The sequence below is a fragment of the Rana temporaria genome, chromosome 1 (genome assembly GCF_905171775.1).
Source record: "Rana temporaria chromosome 1, aRanTem1.1, whole genome shotgun sequence".
Taxonomy (NCBI): Eukaryota; Metazoa; Chordata; class Amphibia; order Anura; family Ranidae; genus Rana; species Rana temporaria.
In genome coordinates, this window is record NC_053489.1 from 429,457,704 (window position 1) to 429,475,798 (window position 18,095).

Here is an 18,095-nt window from a genome sequence, read left to right on the forward strand (position 1 = left end):
CTCTAATTCGTCCTCTAGATGGCATTTTTATGTTACAGACTTCTTTACTGTCGTTACAGAGACAATAAAAACATCTAACTGTCTACTGAAATGGGAACAATAGTTCATTGTTCCCAATGTATCTAACAGCATTTGCTTGAGAAGTCCACTCAAACACTCCAAAGTAACCTGATTTCTGTTTCTAAGACCAACTACTAAACAGATTGTTCCATCTACAGTAAAGTCTGAGAATAAAATCATAAAACAGACATATATTTATATCAAACGCAACACACTGCCCCGCCGTGTGAAATTTCTTAAATAGCTATGAGGCAGGAACAGCTGGCGACGTCACCTGTGGCACCGCCCCCCTTGTGACATCAGGTGACGTTGCCAGCTGGCCTTGCCCCATAGCTATTTAAAATTTTCACATGGCAGGGTGTGCAAACCGCAGGAGCATTCCATTTGTGGCAAGCAGAGTTTTTTTTTTTTCAGGTTGGCGGTGGCAGCAGTGTCCTGACTGACGATGGATCCACATTGGGGACATTGTTTTTTTAATAAAGAAATTATCAAAAACTCTTTGGGTGTATGGGTAGGGATGGCGTCTTAACACTTTTTGGGTGAATGGGTAGGGATGGCGTGATCTAAGGGCCCCCTTTAACAAGTTGGCTTCCAGATTCCAATAAGCAACCGCCCACAAACCCTCACAACAGCTCAGGTTGGTGGAGAAGAGGCTGTTGTCCCCATCAACATGTACTTTGGGGCGGGTGGGGCAGATCTATTCCCTGAAATGCACCAAAAGACGCACAGGGCTCCTGTGCAAATTCGCACCAGAGCCGAATCGGATATATGTGAACCGGATCCATAGAGAGCTGGTCACAATCTCTTGCCAGTGCGATTTGGATGCAGAGAAGTTGCATCCAATTGACAATAGTGTGAACCCAGCCTCAGCCATTTTTTTAAACTTACAAAATCAGCATTGTTTGTCATTAAAGAAACAACATTTTGATTAGATGCAGAAAATACACTCCAGCCAATGCATACAATTTAGGTGTTGTTTTATTTTTTTAAGTCCCGGCATGCAAATTTTTTAAAATGTCAATGCATTGTTTAAGTGGGTGGTAACATCCTTCAGGTGGTGAAAAACATGATGGAATTGTGAATGGCCAGCAACAACCAATTAGATAAATAAGGGTAGTGTGAGCTAGAGAAAGCTACAGCCCCCTTCCCATCAATGTCCTAGCCTTCTTCCAGCAGCAGTGTCTGGAGGAGGAAAAATGAGGTGGATAGGTGGGAGGTTGCTTTTAGCGTTTCTAGTCTCTGCTGTCTTAGGAACTTTGGTAGCAGGTAAGCAAGAATGTCATATTTTATTGTGGTTTTGTAAGTTCTCTAATTTTGTGTGCTTAAACTTTTGTGATCTTCATGGAACGGAAGCCTAGAAGAAAGTTAATAGATTAACAGACTATCTTTGCACAGGTGTGATATATATATATATATATATATATATATATATATATATATATATATATATATATATATATATATATTATACTGATTGCCAGGTTTCTGTATACAAATGCTTCTCACAACCATGGCTGTATACAGTAAAGCATCTGTAAATGTGGCTAAGAATGCATGGCTTTATCTATAATTGCCTATATTGCAAGGATTTACCTATTTATACTTGTGGCATCTTTCTGGAAATGAACATAGACCTGCTGTCAGGGAATGCATTGAATGCTCCATATAGAGTGCTCTGTAACTTGGCTAGCGTTCATGCCTTTTTTTTTTTTATGTGCTTTGTAATATATGATCTGCTGTGCTTTATTGTGGTGAACTGCACATTAACAGTGTTAACCCTTAGTCAAAATGTTAATGCACGAAAGTGTGTGTGTGTGTGTGTGTGTTTAGCCTACAAGAGTGAAGGGTCTTGGCTAATCAGAACTACCTGCAGAGTGAAGGGGGGGGGGGACTACTTGGAGTTCATTGAATTCTACAAGTAATGGACTCCATGAGCTTTTTTTTTTTTTTTTTTTTGTGTGTGCATTTATTTTTCTAAAGGATACTGCCACACATTGCACCTGTGATCGGAGGCTCATGGCAGCATTGTCGGGCTTCTGCAGACATGTGCTCTAGCTTTTATGCTTGTACATTTGTAAGCAAGGAAGCCCCCCTTCACATCGGCATGATTTTGTGTGTGTCACTACCCCCAAAGGAGCTGCTGGTTTGTTTTGGGCAGCTTACCTCGTGTTTCTGCAGTGTTTGGTAAAAGTTGTAACGGAATGTCGACAACAGGTGTCTTTTTCTGTGCTCTTTATTACCCAGCCGGGTAAAAACTTGGTGAAGAGTAGAGGTTTAGTAGAAATGAAGATGTCAGATCCAGATGGCAGTAATAGGGAAACAGTCCTGCTCCCACGTGTAATGTCTTCCACCACTCTAGCCAGAGTGGGTATAGCGCACCTGGACAGGCCTCTCACCAGCCTGGCAGCCAAAATGTCAGTCGAACCTTAGGAAAAAGTCTCTGCCATGGACCCTCCTAATAAATGAACCGCGGAGATCATCCTGACTTGGCACCTGGATCTCCTTCAGGTAGTTTTGAATTTGGGTACCGACTGACAGGCGGCCAACATTCAGCCTCAGTGTCCGGTTCCCCTGGTCCCCAATGGATGGTCAGGCCCCTATCGGAACACCAGCCTCTCTTGGTACTCCTAAGGCAGACTCTCCACCATACGGCCTCCTCCAACTGGACGACCCAGGACCTTCTTAGGTGGGACCCAGTCGATTACTGAGTCCCCAAGCAGCAGATCAATTGCTTCGGGCCAACGTGGTCCCGAAGCCAGGATCCTTGCAATGCACGTGCAACCCCGGCCCAGAAGGCCATTTGCCACCTGCCGACCTGGGGTGAGATCAGCACCCCAGAAACAGAACGGACCCACAGCACAGCCAAGGCTGAGACAGAGACCCAAATTTGAACAAATCAAACTGGTCAGCGTTAACTAACTCTCTGACCCCCTCTAAATTTCACATAGCGCCGGTTCTGGAAAGTAACCAGGTGCTACATCCGCAATAGACATCTGTGCATGAAGCTGCACAGATGTCTTTCTAATTCCCCCCCCCCCCCCCCAAACTCACACTGAAATGTGGGTTTGAAATCGTGCGACTTCAGCTGAACTCGCACGATTCCAAACCCACATTCAGTGTGAACGAGGGTAAAGCGTCTAGATTATGAGGTTGCTGTCCAAGGACCCAAACTATGGAACGCGCTCCCAACCAGCATACGGTAGGAGAAGGATCAAAACCATCTCTTCTGAGGGCCCAGAGAATGAATGCCAAGCACCCAGGAGCGATTCAGTTTGCATGTGTTGCGCTATATAAGTTTCTCACTCACGCGCTCATCAATGCCCTTGCAGTCAATTGAGAAATGCAGGGTTGATGAAGCCCAGGTTCACGCTGACCGCAGGAATGAAATCGTACAAGTTCTGTCCGACTTCATGGGCGACTTCAGACCTGTGTGTGTGTGTGTGTGTGTGTTCATGCACAGATGTATATGGAAATTGCACCCCGAAGACGGTAAAAGTAGTACAGAAACTACTTTTGGGAATCGGTGCAGCGTTGTGCCAAATCGCTCCAATGTGAGCATGGGCTTACTAAAGATAAATGATCTAGTCCTGAAAAGGGAACATGCATGGAAAATAAACTGCATTTTTGCTTGCAGATTGGATGATGGAAATAAGAGGAACTTCCTCATTTCAGAGATTCCCCCCCCCCCCCTCCTCAGATCCTGCAGTGCACAGTATATTTGCTTTTATTAAATCAACCTCTAAGTCTGTCTGCAGCTGTGACGGACAGGATTTCATTCGAAATTGCCTTGCGCAGTTGCACCAATTCTGAATGTTCTAGGGGAGAGGAACCCCACCTGCTGTCACGAGGGGGGGGGGGGGTGTGTGCACTGTAAGGTGATGAGTGAAGTTGGAACATATTACACCCTAAATGGTTGTAATATGTAACCTGTTCCAGAGGTGAACTCCGCCTTCAAAGCCTGATGCAAGCAATTGTGGTATCTATGTGGCCCATGTTGCGAAGTGCTCTGACCACCTTTAGAAATGCAATTAAGCACTTGGTATAACCCCCCCCCCCCCCCCTCCATGGCATTTCCTATTTAATGTATTCTGTGTGCTGCTTCAAAGCTTATAATATTATATATAATATAGCTAACATTTTACTATATGTTCATAGAAAACCATTTTGGGAGTTCTGTTGCCAAAATCCCAAGTGCATGGGGTGTTAAGGAAAAAATCGCACTGTCATTTAACTTGCTGTAGTACATGGCTATCTGTTTAGTAATTAATGCTATTTAATAAGTATAAACTTTTTTTTTTTTTTTTTTTTTTTTTTTTAGATCCCTCCATCTGCAATGTGACACATCAATCTGTATGTAAGGATAAATGCATTCCTGTTTCTTGGCTGTGCAATGGAGAAACTGACTGCCCTGATGGCACTGATGAACAGTGCGGTAAGATTATTATACAAAGTAAAAGTTATTGCTAAACTGTATTTGAGGTGTCCAAAAACATCAGTTTGTCATCTGTACATGTAGCAAGGTCTCTGGCCTTGTCCAATCTAATGAGAGCTCTCAGGCAAAAGATAGCTGACCACCTTCTGTATGTGGTGGGTTGTGAGGCATATTGGGTACAAGGTGGACAAAGTTATTGGGTGCTAGACACTTCTTGGATGTAAAAGGTTTATTTCTCAACAGTTTTTCCTCAAAAAAGAGGGTTAGGGCCCGGACACCCGTGCAGATGGAGTCCCCAGCAAGGCGGCACATGCAGGAATGCTGTCCTCTATGGCAACTGTCAAGAACAGTTCCTTTGGGTTCAGTACAATTGCCTCTTGTAGTTCTTCCACACTGATCTCCCGGTCCTTACTAGACCCTCTTGTTCCCTGACTCTGAACCCCTTGAGCTCCTCCAATCTTTGCGGTGGTATCCCCCTCAAGCGTCACCCCTGCTTCCTTGCTGGGTCCCTAGCTTGGCACTCCAAATACTTCTCATGCTTCACCCCTGCTGACCGGCTCAGTCCCTAGCTTGACACACAAGGCTGTTGGTTGGGTCCCTGACTTGATCACTGCCTGAAGTTTCCAGATTCTCCACTGTGCCCATTCAGTGAGAATATTGCTCCAGTACTTACTCACTGTGGTCCCTGGTAATAAGGTGGTTGGGTTTTTTTTTTTTTTTTTTTTTTTGGGCGACAGCTTGCTTTCTATCTAGACCACTGACCAGCTCTCCAGCCAGCAGAACCGTCACTTCTGGTTGGGCTGCAATCCCTGCGCTGCTCTTCTGGATAGGCTGTGTGAGGGCCTATCAGCCAGATGCCCCCAGAAAAGGCCAGAGATTAGGCCTAGCTGAACAGATGTCCACCCAGACAGATGTCCAGGTGGCACTAAACGTAGATCACCTGGCTCCACCCGAATATTTCAGCTCTCCCAGTAGGCCAAAGGATTCAAGAAAACGCCTGCCCATTGGCGGAGGTACACCATATATCCATAACCTGACCTTGAGTTGTTGTCCTCATATCGAGTGCCACCTATTGGTAGAAAAGATCAGGCCAAGCTTACGGAGAAATCAATGGATCTCTAGCAATTGACCAGGGTAACTCCTGGCAAGTAAATTTTGTGAGGACCACCCCTGACTAAACCTTAGGGTGCTACACACACCTGATTGGTTGTGGAGATAATGCTGTCTAATACTGTAGACCCTGACCTCTATCAGTTAATTTGTATAATTTTGCTAATGTGTAGCATTAGTGTTTTTATGCACATATGCAGCAAAGCATTTGTAACAGAGGCACCTGGTCATATTTGTGGCTCTGTGCAAACTTCCCTTAACTAACTGCCTCTTGCTTAGCCCCATTTTGTCTGAAGGTTGCAGCAGAAATGTCCCAGATCTGTGGAAGTGCCTACTAAACTGCACAAGTCTAACCATTGCTTTAAAGCAAGCTTGTTGGTGGGAATGCTCAATAGCATTCCCACTATTGTTGTGTTTTTTTTTTTTTTTTTTTTTTTAACATTGAAGTGAATGAGCGCATGCTTCAAATCCTTAAAATCTTCTTCCACTCCCAAAAGTTTCAGCTCCTTCATACTTTCACCTACAGACTCCAAACAAACTTTAAAATGTTTACAAAATATTTAACCATCTGGCTATATCTTTATAGTTTGATATCTGTAGCACTACCCCCGGAGGAGCTGCTGGATTTTTGGGCGACATATTGCCTCATGGCTCCTCCGAAATTCCTAGGGTTGAATGTTGCATATTGCATATAGTAGAAGTAAAGGAATGTCCACGACAGGTGCTTTTTGCAGTGCTCTTTATTACCCAGCCAGGTAAAAACGGTAACTTATGGTGAGGAAAGTAAAGTTGAAGAATAGCGGGTTCAGGCGTGATAATAGGAAACAGTCCTGCTCCCAAACGTAACCCTTCTATGCGCCACCCCTGCCAGAGTGGGCCTAGCGTACCCGGACAGGATTCTCTCACTGACCTGGCAGACGAGTATCACTCGGACAAATGTAGGATAACGTCTCTGCCACAGACTCTCCTTAGTGAACTTGAGAAAGAGCCTCTGCTACAGACTGCCCTTGGTGAGCCTCAGAAAGACCTCTGCCACAGGCCCTCTCTGGATTGAATTCTTGGAGATGTCCCTCCTTAGATTAGTTGCGCCTGGATCTGCTTCAGCTTGTGACCCAGGTACCGACTGACAGGTGGTTAATCCCTCAGTGTTCAGCTACCTCGATCCCCGATGGTTTGTCCAGGCCCTTTTGGACCGCCAGCCTCTCAATGGCTCTCCTCAGACTGAATCCCCACCGAACAGCAGTACAGCTTGGGATCCTCAAAGGTGGCAACCCAGTCACTCACTGGGTCCCCGTCACTGTTCAGATGCTCTGGGCCAGCATGGTCCAGGAACACCATGTGGCACGCATGCCCTGGCCAGGTATGCCATAGCGCCATGGTGTGGCCATCCTAAAGGTGGGCGCCACACTGGATGAAGAACCCAGACCAAATGGCATCTGCCTCATAAATACCCCTCCCCAGCATGCACAGCTAGGACAAACCCTCCTGATTTGCTGCTGGGAAAGAGCACCCAATCCTTGACTCCACTGCTGCCACCTGCAGCACCGGGGCTGAAAGAACACCCCAGCACAACAGAATAAGCCCACAGCACAGCCAAGCTGAGACAGAGACCCTGTTTTGCATTTAACAATCTGGATCAGAGTTTAACTACACTCTAATCTACCCTTAAATTTAACTAGCACCAGTACTATAAAGTACGTAGGCGCTACATATCTTTTACAGTTTTTGTGAAAAAGCTGTTTAAGCTTAGTGATTGGAGTGGATGATGTCATAGCTAGAGCACAGAGCCTTACAAAAATTATCTTGGTTCCTTCTCTATAAATTGCTCTCACGCCCACAGTATCTACTTGTCATACACAATTTATACCTCAAAACATAGGTATTTTTGTCTAGTTTCAGGCAATGATGCGCTTTTGGCTGGCTGAGCTTCCAAATGACAAGAGTTCTACACTTTCTTCCCTTGACTGTCCTGTATAACATTTTTGGGGAAAAAAAAACATTTTGTCAGCTTTTCAAAAAGCCTTTAAATATTCCACTTTCATACATTAGTGGTGTTAAACTTTTTTAACTACTTGCCGACCAGCCGCCGCAGTTATACGGCGGCAGGTCGACTCTGCTGCGTGAGATCACGTAGCTATATGTCCTCTCGCTATGCAGCCAATAGGGGCGCGTGCGCGCCGCCGGAGGCCCCTGGGAACCCGCGATCGCTCGTTACAGAGCGAAAATCGGGAGCTGTGTGTAAACGCACAGCTCCCCGTCCTGTCGGGGAGAAATGACTATTCGCTGTTCATACAATGTATGAACAGCGATCTGTCATTTCCCCTAGTCAGTCCCACCCCCCCTTCAGTTAGAACATGCTTAACCCCTTCCATGCCAGTGGCATTTTTATAGTAATCAATGCGTTTTTTTTTTTTATAGCACTGATCGCTATAAAAATGCGAATGGTCCCAAAAATGTGTCAAAAGGTTGCAGTACTGATAAGATCGCTGCCATTACTGGTAAAAAAAAAAAATATATGAATAAAAATGCCATAAAACTATGTCCTATTTTGTAGACGCTATAACTTTTGCGCGAACCAATCAAACGCTTATTGCAATTTTATTTTTTACAAAAAATATGTAGAATATGTATCGGCCTAAACTGAGGAAAAAAATGCTTTTTTTTTATATATTTTTGGTGATATTTATTACAGCAAAAAGTAAAAAATATTCTTTTTTTTATTTTTTTTCAAAATTGTCGCTCTATTTTTGTTTATAGCGCAAAAAATAAAAACCGCAAAGGTGATCAAATGCCACAAAAAGCTCTTTGTGGGGGAAAAAAAGACGCCAATTTTGTTTGGGGGGCAACGTCTCAGGATTGTCAATTAAAGCAACACAGTGCCGACTCGCAAAAAGTGGCCCGGTCATTGACCAGCAATATGTCCGGGGCTGAAGTGGTTAATGAAATTCATGTTATTTTAAAACCATTCCTACTTTTCCAACTATTCTCACTACTTCAACTTTTTTTTCTTATGGATTTAAGCTATTCATCCAGTTGGCTTTAGCAATTCAGCTATTCAGCATTCCCACACATTTTCTAGTTTCCTATTTCCAATTTTACTATGTATCTTCTGTTATTTTGCACTGTGTTTTTTGCTGAAGGACACAATAAAAAAATTAACAAACACTTGAGTAATGTAGGAGTATTTTTTAAGAGTCATGGGTTACTGCTGCAGACCCTTTCCATTAGATTAGAATTTTCTACGGGTCTAGGGTAGTTCTCTTTCTGTATAGTACCCTCTACCATGGGTAGGTGCTAGAGGTGAGGATTTTTGGGGTAGCTGCCAGGCAGACCTATGCTGCATGCTAGGCCTGCTTGTTTTTGGGGGGTCAGGGAGTGGTTGGTGTAGCAGTGGATGTGACCACCTGTGCTTCAGTTCTTGGGCACCTCCCCTGCTTCCAGGGAGAATGTTCTGGAAGAGGAGCTGGAGTGACAGAGTGCTCATGTGAGGAGCCCTGACCAATCCTCAATTGGAATTGGCAGGGGGCAGGTCTCCTTCATAAGCTCTGGAGGGGAGTTGTCGGCTGGGTGAAGTGAAGAATGGAGTGTTGGATCGCAGCAGGAGGCCCATCCCCATCTGGGGGGGGGTGCGTGCCTCGGAGGAGCCCAGAAGATGGGAGGGAGCCTCAACAGAGGGGCTGGAGACGTGATCAGTACACATGTCCGGATAAGTTCTCCTGCCCTGGGTCCATGGGTAAAGTTCGGTGAGTGAGGCACAGTGGACCTCTGGAGGAGGCATGCCAGGGGAGCTGGGTGCAAGGCCAGAGGAGGGACTGTGGAGTTTTGTGTCAAATTGATGTAGCCTGTGGGCACAAGATTTACAAGTTAGCTGAGATCAGTAGTCCACCACCTAACTCAAGCTGCTAAACTACTAGCCCGCCAAGAAGGGGTAATGCAGGCCCCTGGCCTATTTACAAGTCAGCCAGTTCAGTCGGCACCTGGGACCATTCAGAGTGACCCCTGGTGCAAATGTGAAGATGATGGGGCAGAGAAGCTAGCATTGCACAGTGAAGTTTTGTACAGGAGAAGAGTCCTGGGAGCAATAGTCTGCAGGAGTTGGTGCAGGGGAAGTGACTGAATGTTAAAGTCCATCAGTTCGTCAAAGCTCAATCCAGTCAATTCTTTAAAAATGATGGCAAAGTGATCTGTTCTATGGGCATCCCATATCCCTTTTCCCTAACCAAGTTATATCCCCCCCCCCCCAAATAAACAAAGCAAAATGACTGTTCATTGTCCCTGAGGGTGCTAGATGGTGGTCTGGCAGCAGGGTAATATGGTGGATGTTGGTAACTAGTAGCAACCATCTGCAACACTGAGACATGTTGGAAGCTTTATAGCCTTTACAAATATGGTAGAAAATGTTTAAGCCCAGGTTCACACTTGTGCAGGTTCCTGCATCGCTTCTCTCCCACAGGCAGTTTACACTGCCCTCTACGAATCGCTGCGGGTGTTAATGCAATATTAATGACTCACCCCCCCCCCCTCCCAGAGCGATGCACATATCGGTGCGAACTGTGATTTTGTACAGGAATCGGATCACATGGGTGGGAACACCCATCCAATCAGATTCCAGTGTGGGGGGGGTAAACCAGTCCTATACGTTTTTTCTGTTCAAATCCAATGCGAGTTCAGCCATACAACTGTGTATCTGAACTTGCATTGCTCAGACCTCACATGTGATCAGCACGTGGGTGTGAATCGCATGCAATTCTGAGATCGCACTAGTTTGAACCAAGGCTTAAGGTCAGGGCTGCCATCAGGGGGGGTGTACAGGCAGTACACTTGCAAGGGGCCCGGAGGTGCCTGAGAGACAGAAGAGACGGCCCTTATCTTGATAACACCTTTTTGGCCAAGGGGATTTTGGTTTGCCAGCCTAAAGAGGTAGGCCATTCTCCCACCTTTTCATCTGCTGATCAGGAAAGATCTGATTTCTCAAGGCCCCATCCTACATCCTCAGATAGAGGCTGGTTTTAACAGCTTGGTATCTGAGGTACAGCTGCTGAGTTCTCAAGGTTTTTCAGAGTGATAAAAACTCTTCTGGAGTGCGGAAAACCAGTGACCAGGGCAATCTATGCCAAAATTTGGAAAAAATTCAATTCTTGGTTGGAGGAGCAAGGGCTTGATCATCCAGGGATTCCAGCTATACTGGATTTTTTGCAAGCAGATGTAGAATTGGGTCTTTCCCTAGTACTAAAGGTACAGATGGCAGCACTAACTGTCTTCCTCCAGACTTCCCTGCAGCAGAATCAATTTATTGTCCTACCTGGGATCTCTTTAGTTCTCAAAGCCCTGACGGGTAGCCCCTTTGAACCCTTGGAATCTCTTAAAATGGGTAGTACTGAAAACAGTTATTTTTTTTTGGTAGTGATCGCGTCAGCCAGACGGGTGAGTGATTTGCGAGCACTCTCGATTAGGGAGCCCTTTGTGTTGGTTTTAGAAGACAAGGTTATACTCAAGACAGACCCCAGCTTTCTCCTCAAGGTAGTGTCTACTTTTCATAAGACGCAGGACATTGTCCTTCCAACTTTTTGTTCTACCTCGGATGTAGAGAAAGCATCTCTGAACTTGTTAGATGTTAGAAGATGCCTTTTAGTTTACTTAGAAGTCACCAGTAGCTTCAGAAAATCAGACTCTTCTTTTCGTCAATTTTGTGGGAGCCCGCAAAGGGTATAAGGCCTCCAAATCTTCTATTGCCAGATGGATTAGAATGGCAATTGTAGAAGCTTATGAGTTAAGAGTGCAGGCTCCATTAGTTAAGGCACACTCAACTAGGGCAGTCTCTAGTTCATGGGCAGAGAGGGCTGGCGCCTCGCTGGAGGAGATCTGCAAGGCAGCAACATGGTCCAGTTACTCTACGTTTGCCAAACCTTATCGTCTGGATCTAATGTCTGAAAAGGAACAGACATTTGGACAAAAGGTCCTCCAGGCAGTCATCCCGCCCTGACAAAGTAAGTTTCTTGCTTATCTCAGAGGCTGTCCTGGAAGACGGGGGAAAATCGGAGTTGGAACTTGCCAGTAACTTTTTCTAGGAGTCTCCCAGGACGGCCTGGTTTTCCACCCAGTATTGAGATTAACTGGAGTTGGTGATATGTACTGACGTTGTGTTGGTGTGTTATGTTTTTTCAGAGCTTTCCAGGAAAACTGGGGAGGCCTGGAGGACCACCTTTTATACGTTTGGTACATGTGTTTCCTGTCCCGGAGGGAGGAGCCATACATCTCAGATGCTGTCCTGGAAGACTCCTAAGTTACCATAAGTCTCCATAAGTCTAACTTTTTTTTTTTTTTGTTTGTTTTGTTTTTTGTCGGTATACCTGTAAGGGGCCCAGATGGCAATCCCCTTTTTGTTCATCTGCACCCAAACCTGCTTTTCAATTCACGTGCCCCCCCGTTTCTCAATTTGCGGTGTCACCCCTCCCTGCTTAATTTGTGGGGGCCAATGCCTGAAGCTGTGTAAGGGTCCCCAACAATTCCAGATGGCGGCCCTGCTCAAGGTTGAGTATATAGTGTGTCAAACCCTTTAAGGAAAGGCTTTTATGTCAAGATGCCCACCTAAAACTTCAGCATAAAGTATCTTTAGAAATGCCAACCCTGTGACATAGATGTACAATATATTATAGCTTCAGAAACACCAATCCTGAGACATGTCTCTTCAGAAACACTAATCCTGATAAATTTAGGAGGGCTGAACCATCAAACCTATAAAAGTATCCTGGACATACAGGGGTTGCTTTTGCACTCTTCAGTTTTATAGTAAATCAACATTTTTTTTACCAGTTGCTAAGCAAATAAAATATGAATTGTATGAGTACTCAAAGTAAAATATCCATTTCATTAAATAACAAATTGGCCCTTACACTTTTTTTTCCCTTCATTAATAGATGAAGCATGTCGTGGTGATGAGACTGTATGGCAATGTGACAATGGAAAGTGTATTTTGAAAAGCTGGAAATGTGATGGAGTCCCTGACTGCCTAGATGGCTCTGATGAAGTGGATTGTGGTAAGTATTTTCTTAGTGGACTACCTGGGTTGGTTGAAGTGCTACCTAACCACAGCCTAGTAATTTAGGCTTTCTGCTGATAAGCTGTGAATTCTTTAGAATGTCATTTATTACATCATTGCTTAGTACTGCTCTTAAACGGTCTTGGCCAATTTTTTTTTTATGTTTATCAAAAAATAACTCATTTGTGAAAAAAGGTCAGGAGTGCAGTATAATTACTACCATGCTTTAACCCTAGTATTGGAGCTATGCAACTTCCCAAAGAAAAAAATACAATTAAATACTTTGGTTTCATAGATTTCTAGCTTCTTCCCTTTTTTTTCTCTCGAAATTTTTATTTCCAATAAAGAATTTGGTTCTGGTAGGCATTTCCTCCTGGCCATGTTTTTAATAGGTTATATTTTGTAAATTGAGCTCATAATGGCTGTATTGAAATTTTGTATTGAATCTGGAAAAGCGTTTTGGTCGTGTAAGATGGCGGATTAAAAAAGTGTGCAAGGGGAAACGTACACACTGGCATTGATGTCTACTTATTATTAATATAATTTATGTATGTAGTGCTACCCCCGAAGGAGCCATTGATTTGGGATCTACTCTGTTGGCTTTGGGAGGGATTTGTGTTTAGAGGGGAGATGGGGGGAGAGGGTTGGTGCTAGGATGGGGGATTTGTGCTAGGAGGGTTTTTTTTTTTTTGGGGGGGGGGGGGGGGGTTTTTGCTGACACATATTGCTCAGACATCTTGGGGCTGCTGTGCATTTTTGGCATGTTTCCCTGAGCTCTAGGTGACCTTGTCCCGGCACTGGGTGAAAGCATGCATAGCATTGTCCATTTCTTTGTATGGTGACACCAATATTGCTTTACCTAGTATACGAGTCACATAAATGTTTTTTTACAGTGTTGACCTTTCTTTGTTAGCTTGTTCAGGTAACAAAATCCAGTGCCCCAATAAAGGTGAATGCATAACTCTATGGGAAGTTTGTGATGGCCACAATGACTGTGAAGATGGTTCAGATGAGCAGAATTGTCCAGAAAGCGGTTGTCTGCCAAATCAAATGCAGTGCAAGAACAAAGTGTGCATCCTAGAATCCTGGCAATGTAATGGTGTTAATAACTGTGGAGATGGATCTGATGAAGAGAACTGTGGTTTGTATTAACACCTTGTTATATTTAAAGTTGAGCAAAGTACAATAATGAAATTCACTTGCGTGGGTGGTTTTTACCTGCCAAAGGGGTTGTATGTCTCTCTCCTGGCAGACAAATGGGTGGCTGATACACTTAAGGAATTTAGATGCACTATATTGTATTGGGAGGGGACTCCTCATCAGAATATTCCAATTCGTTTGCATGTGGCTCACTTGCCTCTTCTCTCCCAGTCTGAGTGCTGCTGCGTTTGTAAGAGGGTGATATGTAGTCAGATTCAGGTGCTTGAACAGTTGTTTTTAAAATGGTTTCTGCATTAAATTGACCATTTGTGCCTCAAATTCAGCTACAAAGTATTCTAGTACAGCTTTTTCTTGAATGGTGTGAAACCAAAAAAATGCAATCTGGGTTTGTCATGGGTATGCTGTGAAATGATGGCACATGGTGACTGGGGGATAAAAACCAGCCCTGAAAGTCATACCAGCCCATAGCATTATCATTATTTCCTTGTTTATGGAAGGGAAAACCATGCATTTTTAAAGCACATTTGAAGAGTGTGTGTGTGTGTGTGTGTGTGTGTGTGTGTGTGTGTGTGTGTGGAAGTCAGATATGAAAGCACTTAGGGGTATGTATGGTCCATCAAGGGGCACCCCAGGAATGTGGGGGACTCTGGTTTCCAGATACCACCTTCCGCAGAAAGAATGGGGGGGGGGAGCTTACTGATATAAGGAAAATATATATATATGGTGACCGGGGAGGGTGAGTCCCACGGCCACACACATGCGCTTGATGGTTAGCTACTTGGTTCTTGGGGCTAGGAGCCCAGGGTCAGGTGGTATTAACCCTTAGTGAGGGCCAGATGGTATTAACCCTCTCTGTCACGTGACGCCACTGTAGTCTTGGTATACCCCGGGAAACTACAGCTCCGGGGGCCTCCGTATCCCCGCTAGTTAGGATGGTAATAATACAGTCCACAACAGGGGGTTAAAACAACAAAGGCTTTACTGGCATGAAGGCAGGTGTCAAAATCTTCACAGCTTTAAACAGAGTGTCAAAATGTTCTGCAGGCAGTCTCTGGATCACACAGCTGATAATGCTTGAGCTTAGTTGATCATATACTGTATATACTGGGCTGCAAAAGCCGGATAGTAATTCAGGGCCTATGCTTAACTAGGCTGAAAAATAGATACACTTACTGGAGTGTCTGTAGACTTGAGGCTTTTTGCCGGAATAACGGATTGATCCGATAAATGAGCTGAAGTACTGGTTCTGTAATGTTTAGGGATACTCCACTCTTTGCTGTATTTTATCCTGCAGGGTTCAGGCCTGCACTGCCTCTCCTCTGACTGTGTGTTGCTCTGCCAGGAACTGAGGGAAGCATTAGACTGGCTTAAACAGGAAGTACAATCCCTTATAAGGGCCTGATGAGGCTGAAGCTCATTGGTTGAGAGCTGTGGATCATAGAGACTGCCTTGTAGGATAACATAACACAATAAGGTCTTATCTAGCATTTAATCCTCCTGACTCTAATACACTGACTTAACATGAGATGGTTGACTAAACCTCTTAAAGCTATACACACCTAATAAACGTATTATCAACCATAACAGTATATAAATCACATCATAACTATCTGAGTCCCTGCAGGGGAGATCCCACAAGCCGAGGGCCTCAATCTGACAGGGCCTACAGCAAATACCTGTACTGGGACACTATATATATATATATATATATATATATATATATATATATATATATATATATATATATATATATAATCTCAGGTGCACTGTGCGCGGCTCAGACTGCTCCAGATTGGTGGCTCTGGTTTTATCCTATAGTCTCCTCTCCACAGTCCACACACATCTGACTTCTCCCATGACCCCCATCCCAGCGGCACTCCCACTCTTAACTCCTCTCCAGACTCTCCCCCCCCCCCCTCAGACATAAAGACAAGTGATGTTTAGAGACTGAGGACATGATACAGTAGATGTCAGAGGCTACGGGCATGGTACAGGAGATGGGTTAGAGACTGAGGACGTCATATTAAAGATTTCAGACTGCAGGCATGATGCAAGAGACCAATGCAGCCTCGCTGTGCCCACTGTCGGCCTCACCATTTTCTGGATAACGCAGCGCTCCCCTCCCTCTGTCGTCTGGCGCTCGTATGTCACGGAGCTGGGTTTGTGTGCAAGGTCCCGCCACCCTAGACCAGAATGTGTGATGGGCGAAACACTGATTCAATCAGTGGTCCATCTAGAAGACTATCACATGAGCTGGTCTAGGGGGGCGGGACTTTGCACACATACCCAGCTCCGTGACATACAAGCGCTGAAAGAAAACAGGGTGGAGAGCGCTGCAGTCGCTGCTCACAGCGGCCCCAGGGCAGACGGCCTACCGGGAAATTTTCTGGTATCCCAGTCCGGCCCTGGGCACAACACGTGTGAGGGAAGAGGGGTTACTTCCGTGCCACAGCACATTTGTGCTGGTAACCTCAATTGTGCAGATCTGGCATGGAGCCTGAGTTGTCACTCACAGCCCTTGGTTTAAAGTCCTCACTAGTGTCAACCTTCCCCTCTAGGTTTTTTTTCCTCCTGTTTTAAAAACAAAAATAAAGGTCTGTTGGGGGAAAAATAGAATAGATGTTTGATCAGGGGTTGATCTGGGTTGGCATCTGTGAGCGTCAAGTTTCTTTTAGATGGAACGTGTTTTTTTTTTTTTTTTTTTGCAGGCTGAATACGAATGGAACAGACTTCCTCTAAATCTATACAGGCAGATTAAAGATTCCCCTGTGCCTATTTTGACAGTTGGCCCCACAGGTTACATAATCAGGTTGAAAAGACACCAGTCCATCCAGTTCAACCATAAAAAAAAAAAAAATTGTCCAATTCTATACCCACAGTTGATGCCGAGGAAGGCAAAAACCCCAGCAGAGAATGATCCAATTTGCTACAGCAGGGGAAATTCCTTCCTGATCCCCTGAGAGGCATTCGGATATTCCCTGGATCATCTTTACCTATAAATGTTAGTACCCAGTTATACATGTGCATTTAGGAAAGTATCCAGGCCTTTCTTAAAGCAATCTACTGAGCTGACCAGAACCACCTCCTAGAGGGAGTCTATTCCACATTTTCCCAGCTCTTATGCCACGTACACACGATCGGAAATTCTGACAAGAAAAATATATATATATTTTTTTTTTTTTGCAACTGAATTTTGGCTCAAACTTGTGTTGCATACATGCGGTCACACAAATGTTGTCTGAAATTCCGACCGTCAAGAACGCTGTGACATACAACACTAAAACTAGCCCAGAAAAAAGTTAATTGATTCTGAGCATGCATGTTTTTTTGTGCGTTGGAATTGCATACAGACGCTTGGAATTTCCGGCAAGAACTTTTCCCGTCTGAAAATATGAGAACCAGCTCTCAAATTTTTGCTGTTGGAAATTCTGATAAATGTCAGATGGAGCCTACACAGGGTCGGAATTTACGACCAAAAGCTCCCATAGAACTTTTCTTGTCTGAAATTCCGATCGTGTGTATTGCTGTGAAGAAACATTTCTGTATTGGAGATGAAATCTATTTTTTTTTTTCCTCTAGATGTAAAGAGTACCCCCTTGTCTATGTTGACTGTAGAGTGAATAACTTAAAGCAGCGGTCCGTGGGGAAAAAATAAAGCCAGCAGCTACACATACTGCTGGCTTTTAATAAATGGACACTTGCCTGTTCTGCAGTCCCTCGATGTCGGCACCGCAGCTGATGTTTCCATCAGCTGTCTGGTGCTACCGCTGCCATTTCAGGTAACTGAATATGGCAGTGTAGCCTTTCAGCTTCTTGCCAGGAACCCTACTGCACATGCGTGAGGCCCTGCTCCTCTCTCCTATTACCCCGGCAGGCGGAGGAGGAGGGAGCCCCGTGGTGACGCCGTGGCCAGACTCCCAGAAAGGATACCTGTCACCCCCCCCCCCGAAAGGTGGCATCGGAGGGGGGGAGGAATCCAATGAGTGGAAGTTCCACTTTAGGGTGGAGCTCCGCTTAACACAAAGTTCACTATATGGACCCCTTATATATTTGAACATGTTGATCATATCCCCCCTTAATCTCCTCTTAAGATTGAATAGATTCAGTTCCTCTAATCTTTCCTCGTAGCTGAACTCCTCCATGCCTCTTATCAGTTTGGTTGCCCTTCGAACCGGTGCCCAAAACTGAACTGGAGGTTGCAGAGTTTAGTACAGGGCAGCACATGTGCGCCGGATCGTGTGTGTTCTGGCTTTTCCGGGTTGGATGCATGCTGCCAGTGTCTCAGAATTGCAT

General features: G+C 44.8%; 1 protein-coding gene across 2 annotated transcripts in view; it reads left to right on the forward strand.

Annotated features, from left to right (window-relative positions):
- Window positions 1-1,181: 1,181 nt before the first annotated feature.
- LOC120915141 (low-density lipoprotein receptor-related protein 1-like) overlaps window positions 1,182-18,095 on the forward strand; it is a 103,958-nt gene continuing 87,044 nt past the window's right edge. For both annotated transcript variants that reach the window (XM_040325410.1, XM_040325417.1), the window contains exons 1-4: window positions 1,182-1,326; window positions 4,379-4,492; window positions 12,520-12,639; window positions 13,555-13,782. In XM_040325410.1, the coding sequence (XP_040181344.1) occupies window positions 1,257-1,326; window positions 4,379-4,492; window positions 12,520-12,639; window positions 13,555-13,782 (532 nt within the window). In that variant the 5' untranslated portion in view covers window positions 1,182-1,256. The remainder of the gene's footprint in view (window positions 1,327-4,378; window positions 4,493-12,519; window positions 12,640-13,554; window positions 13,783-18,095) is intronic.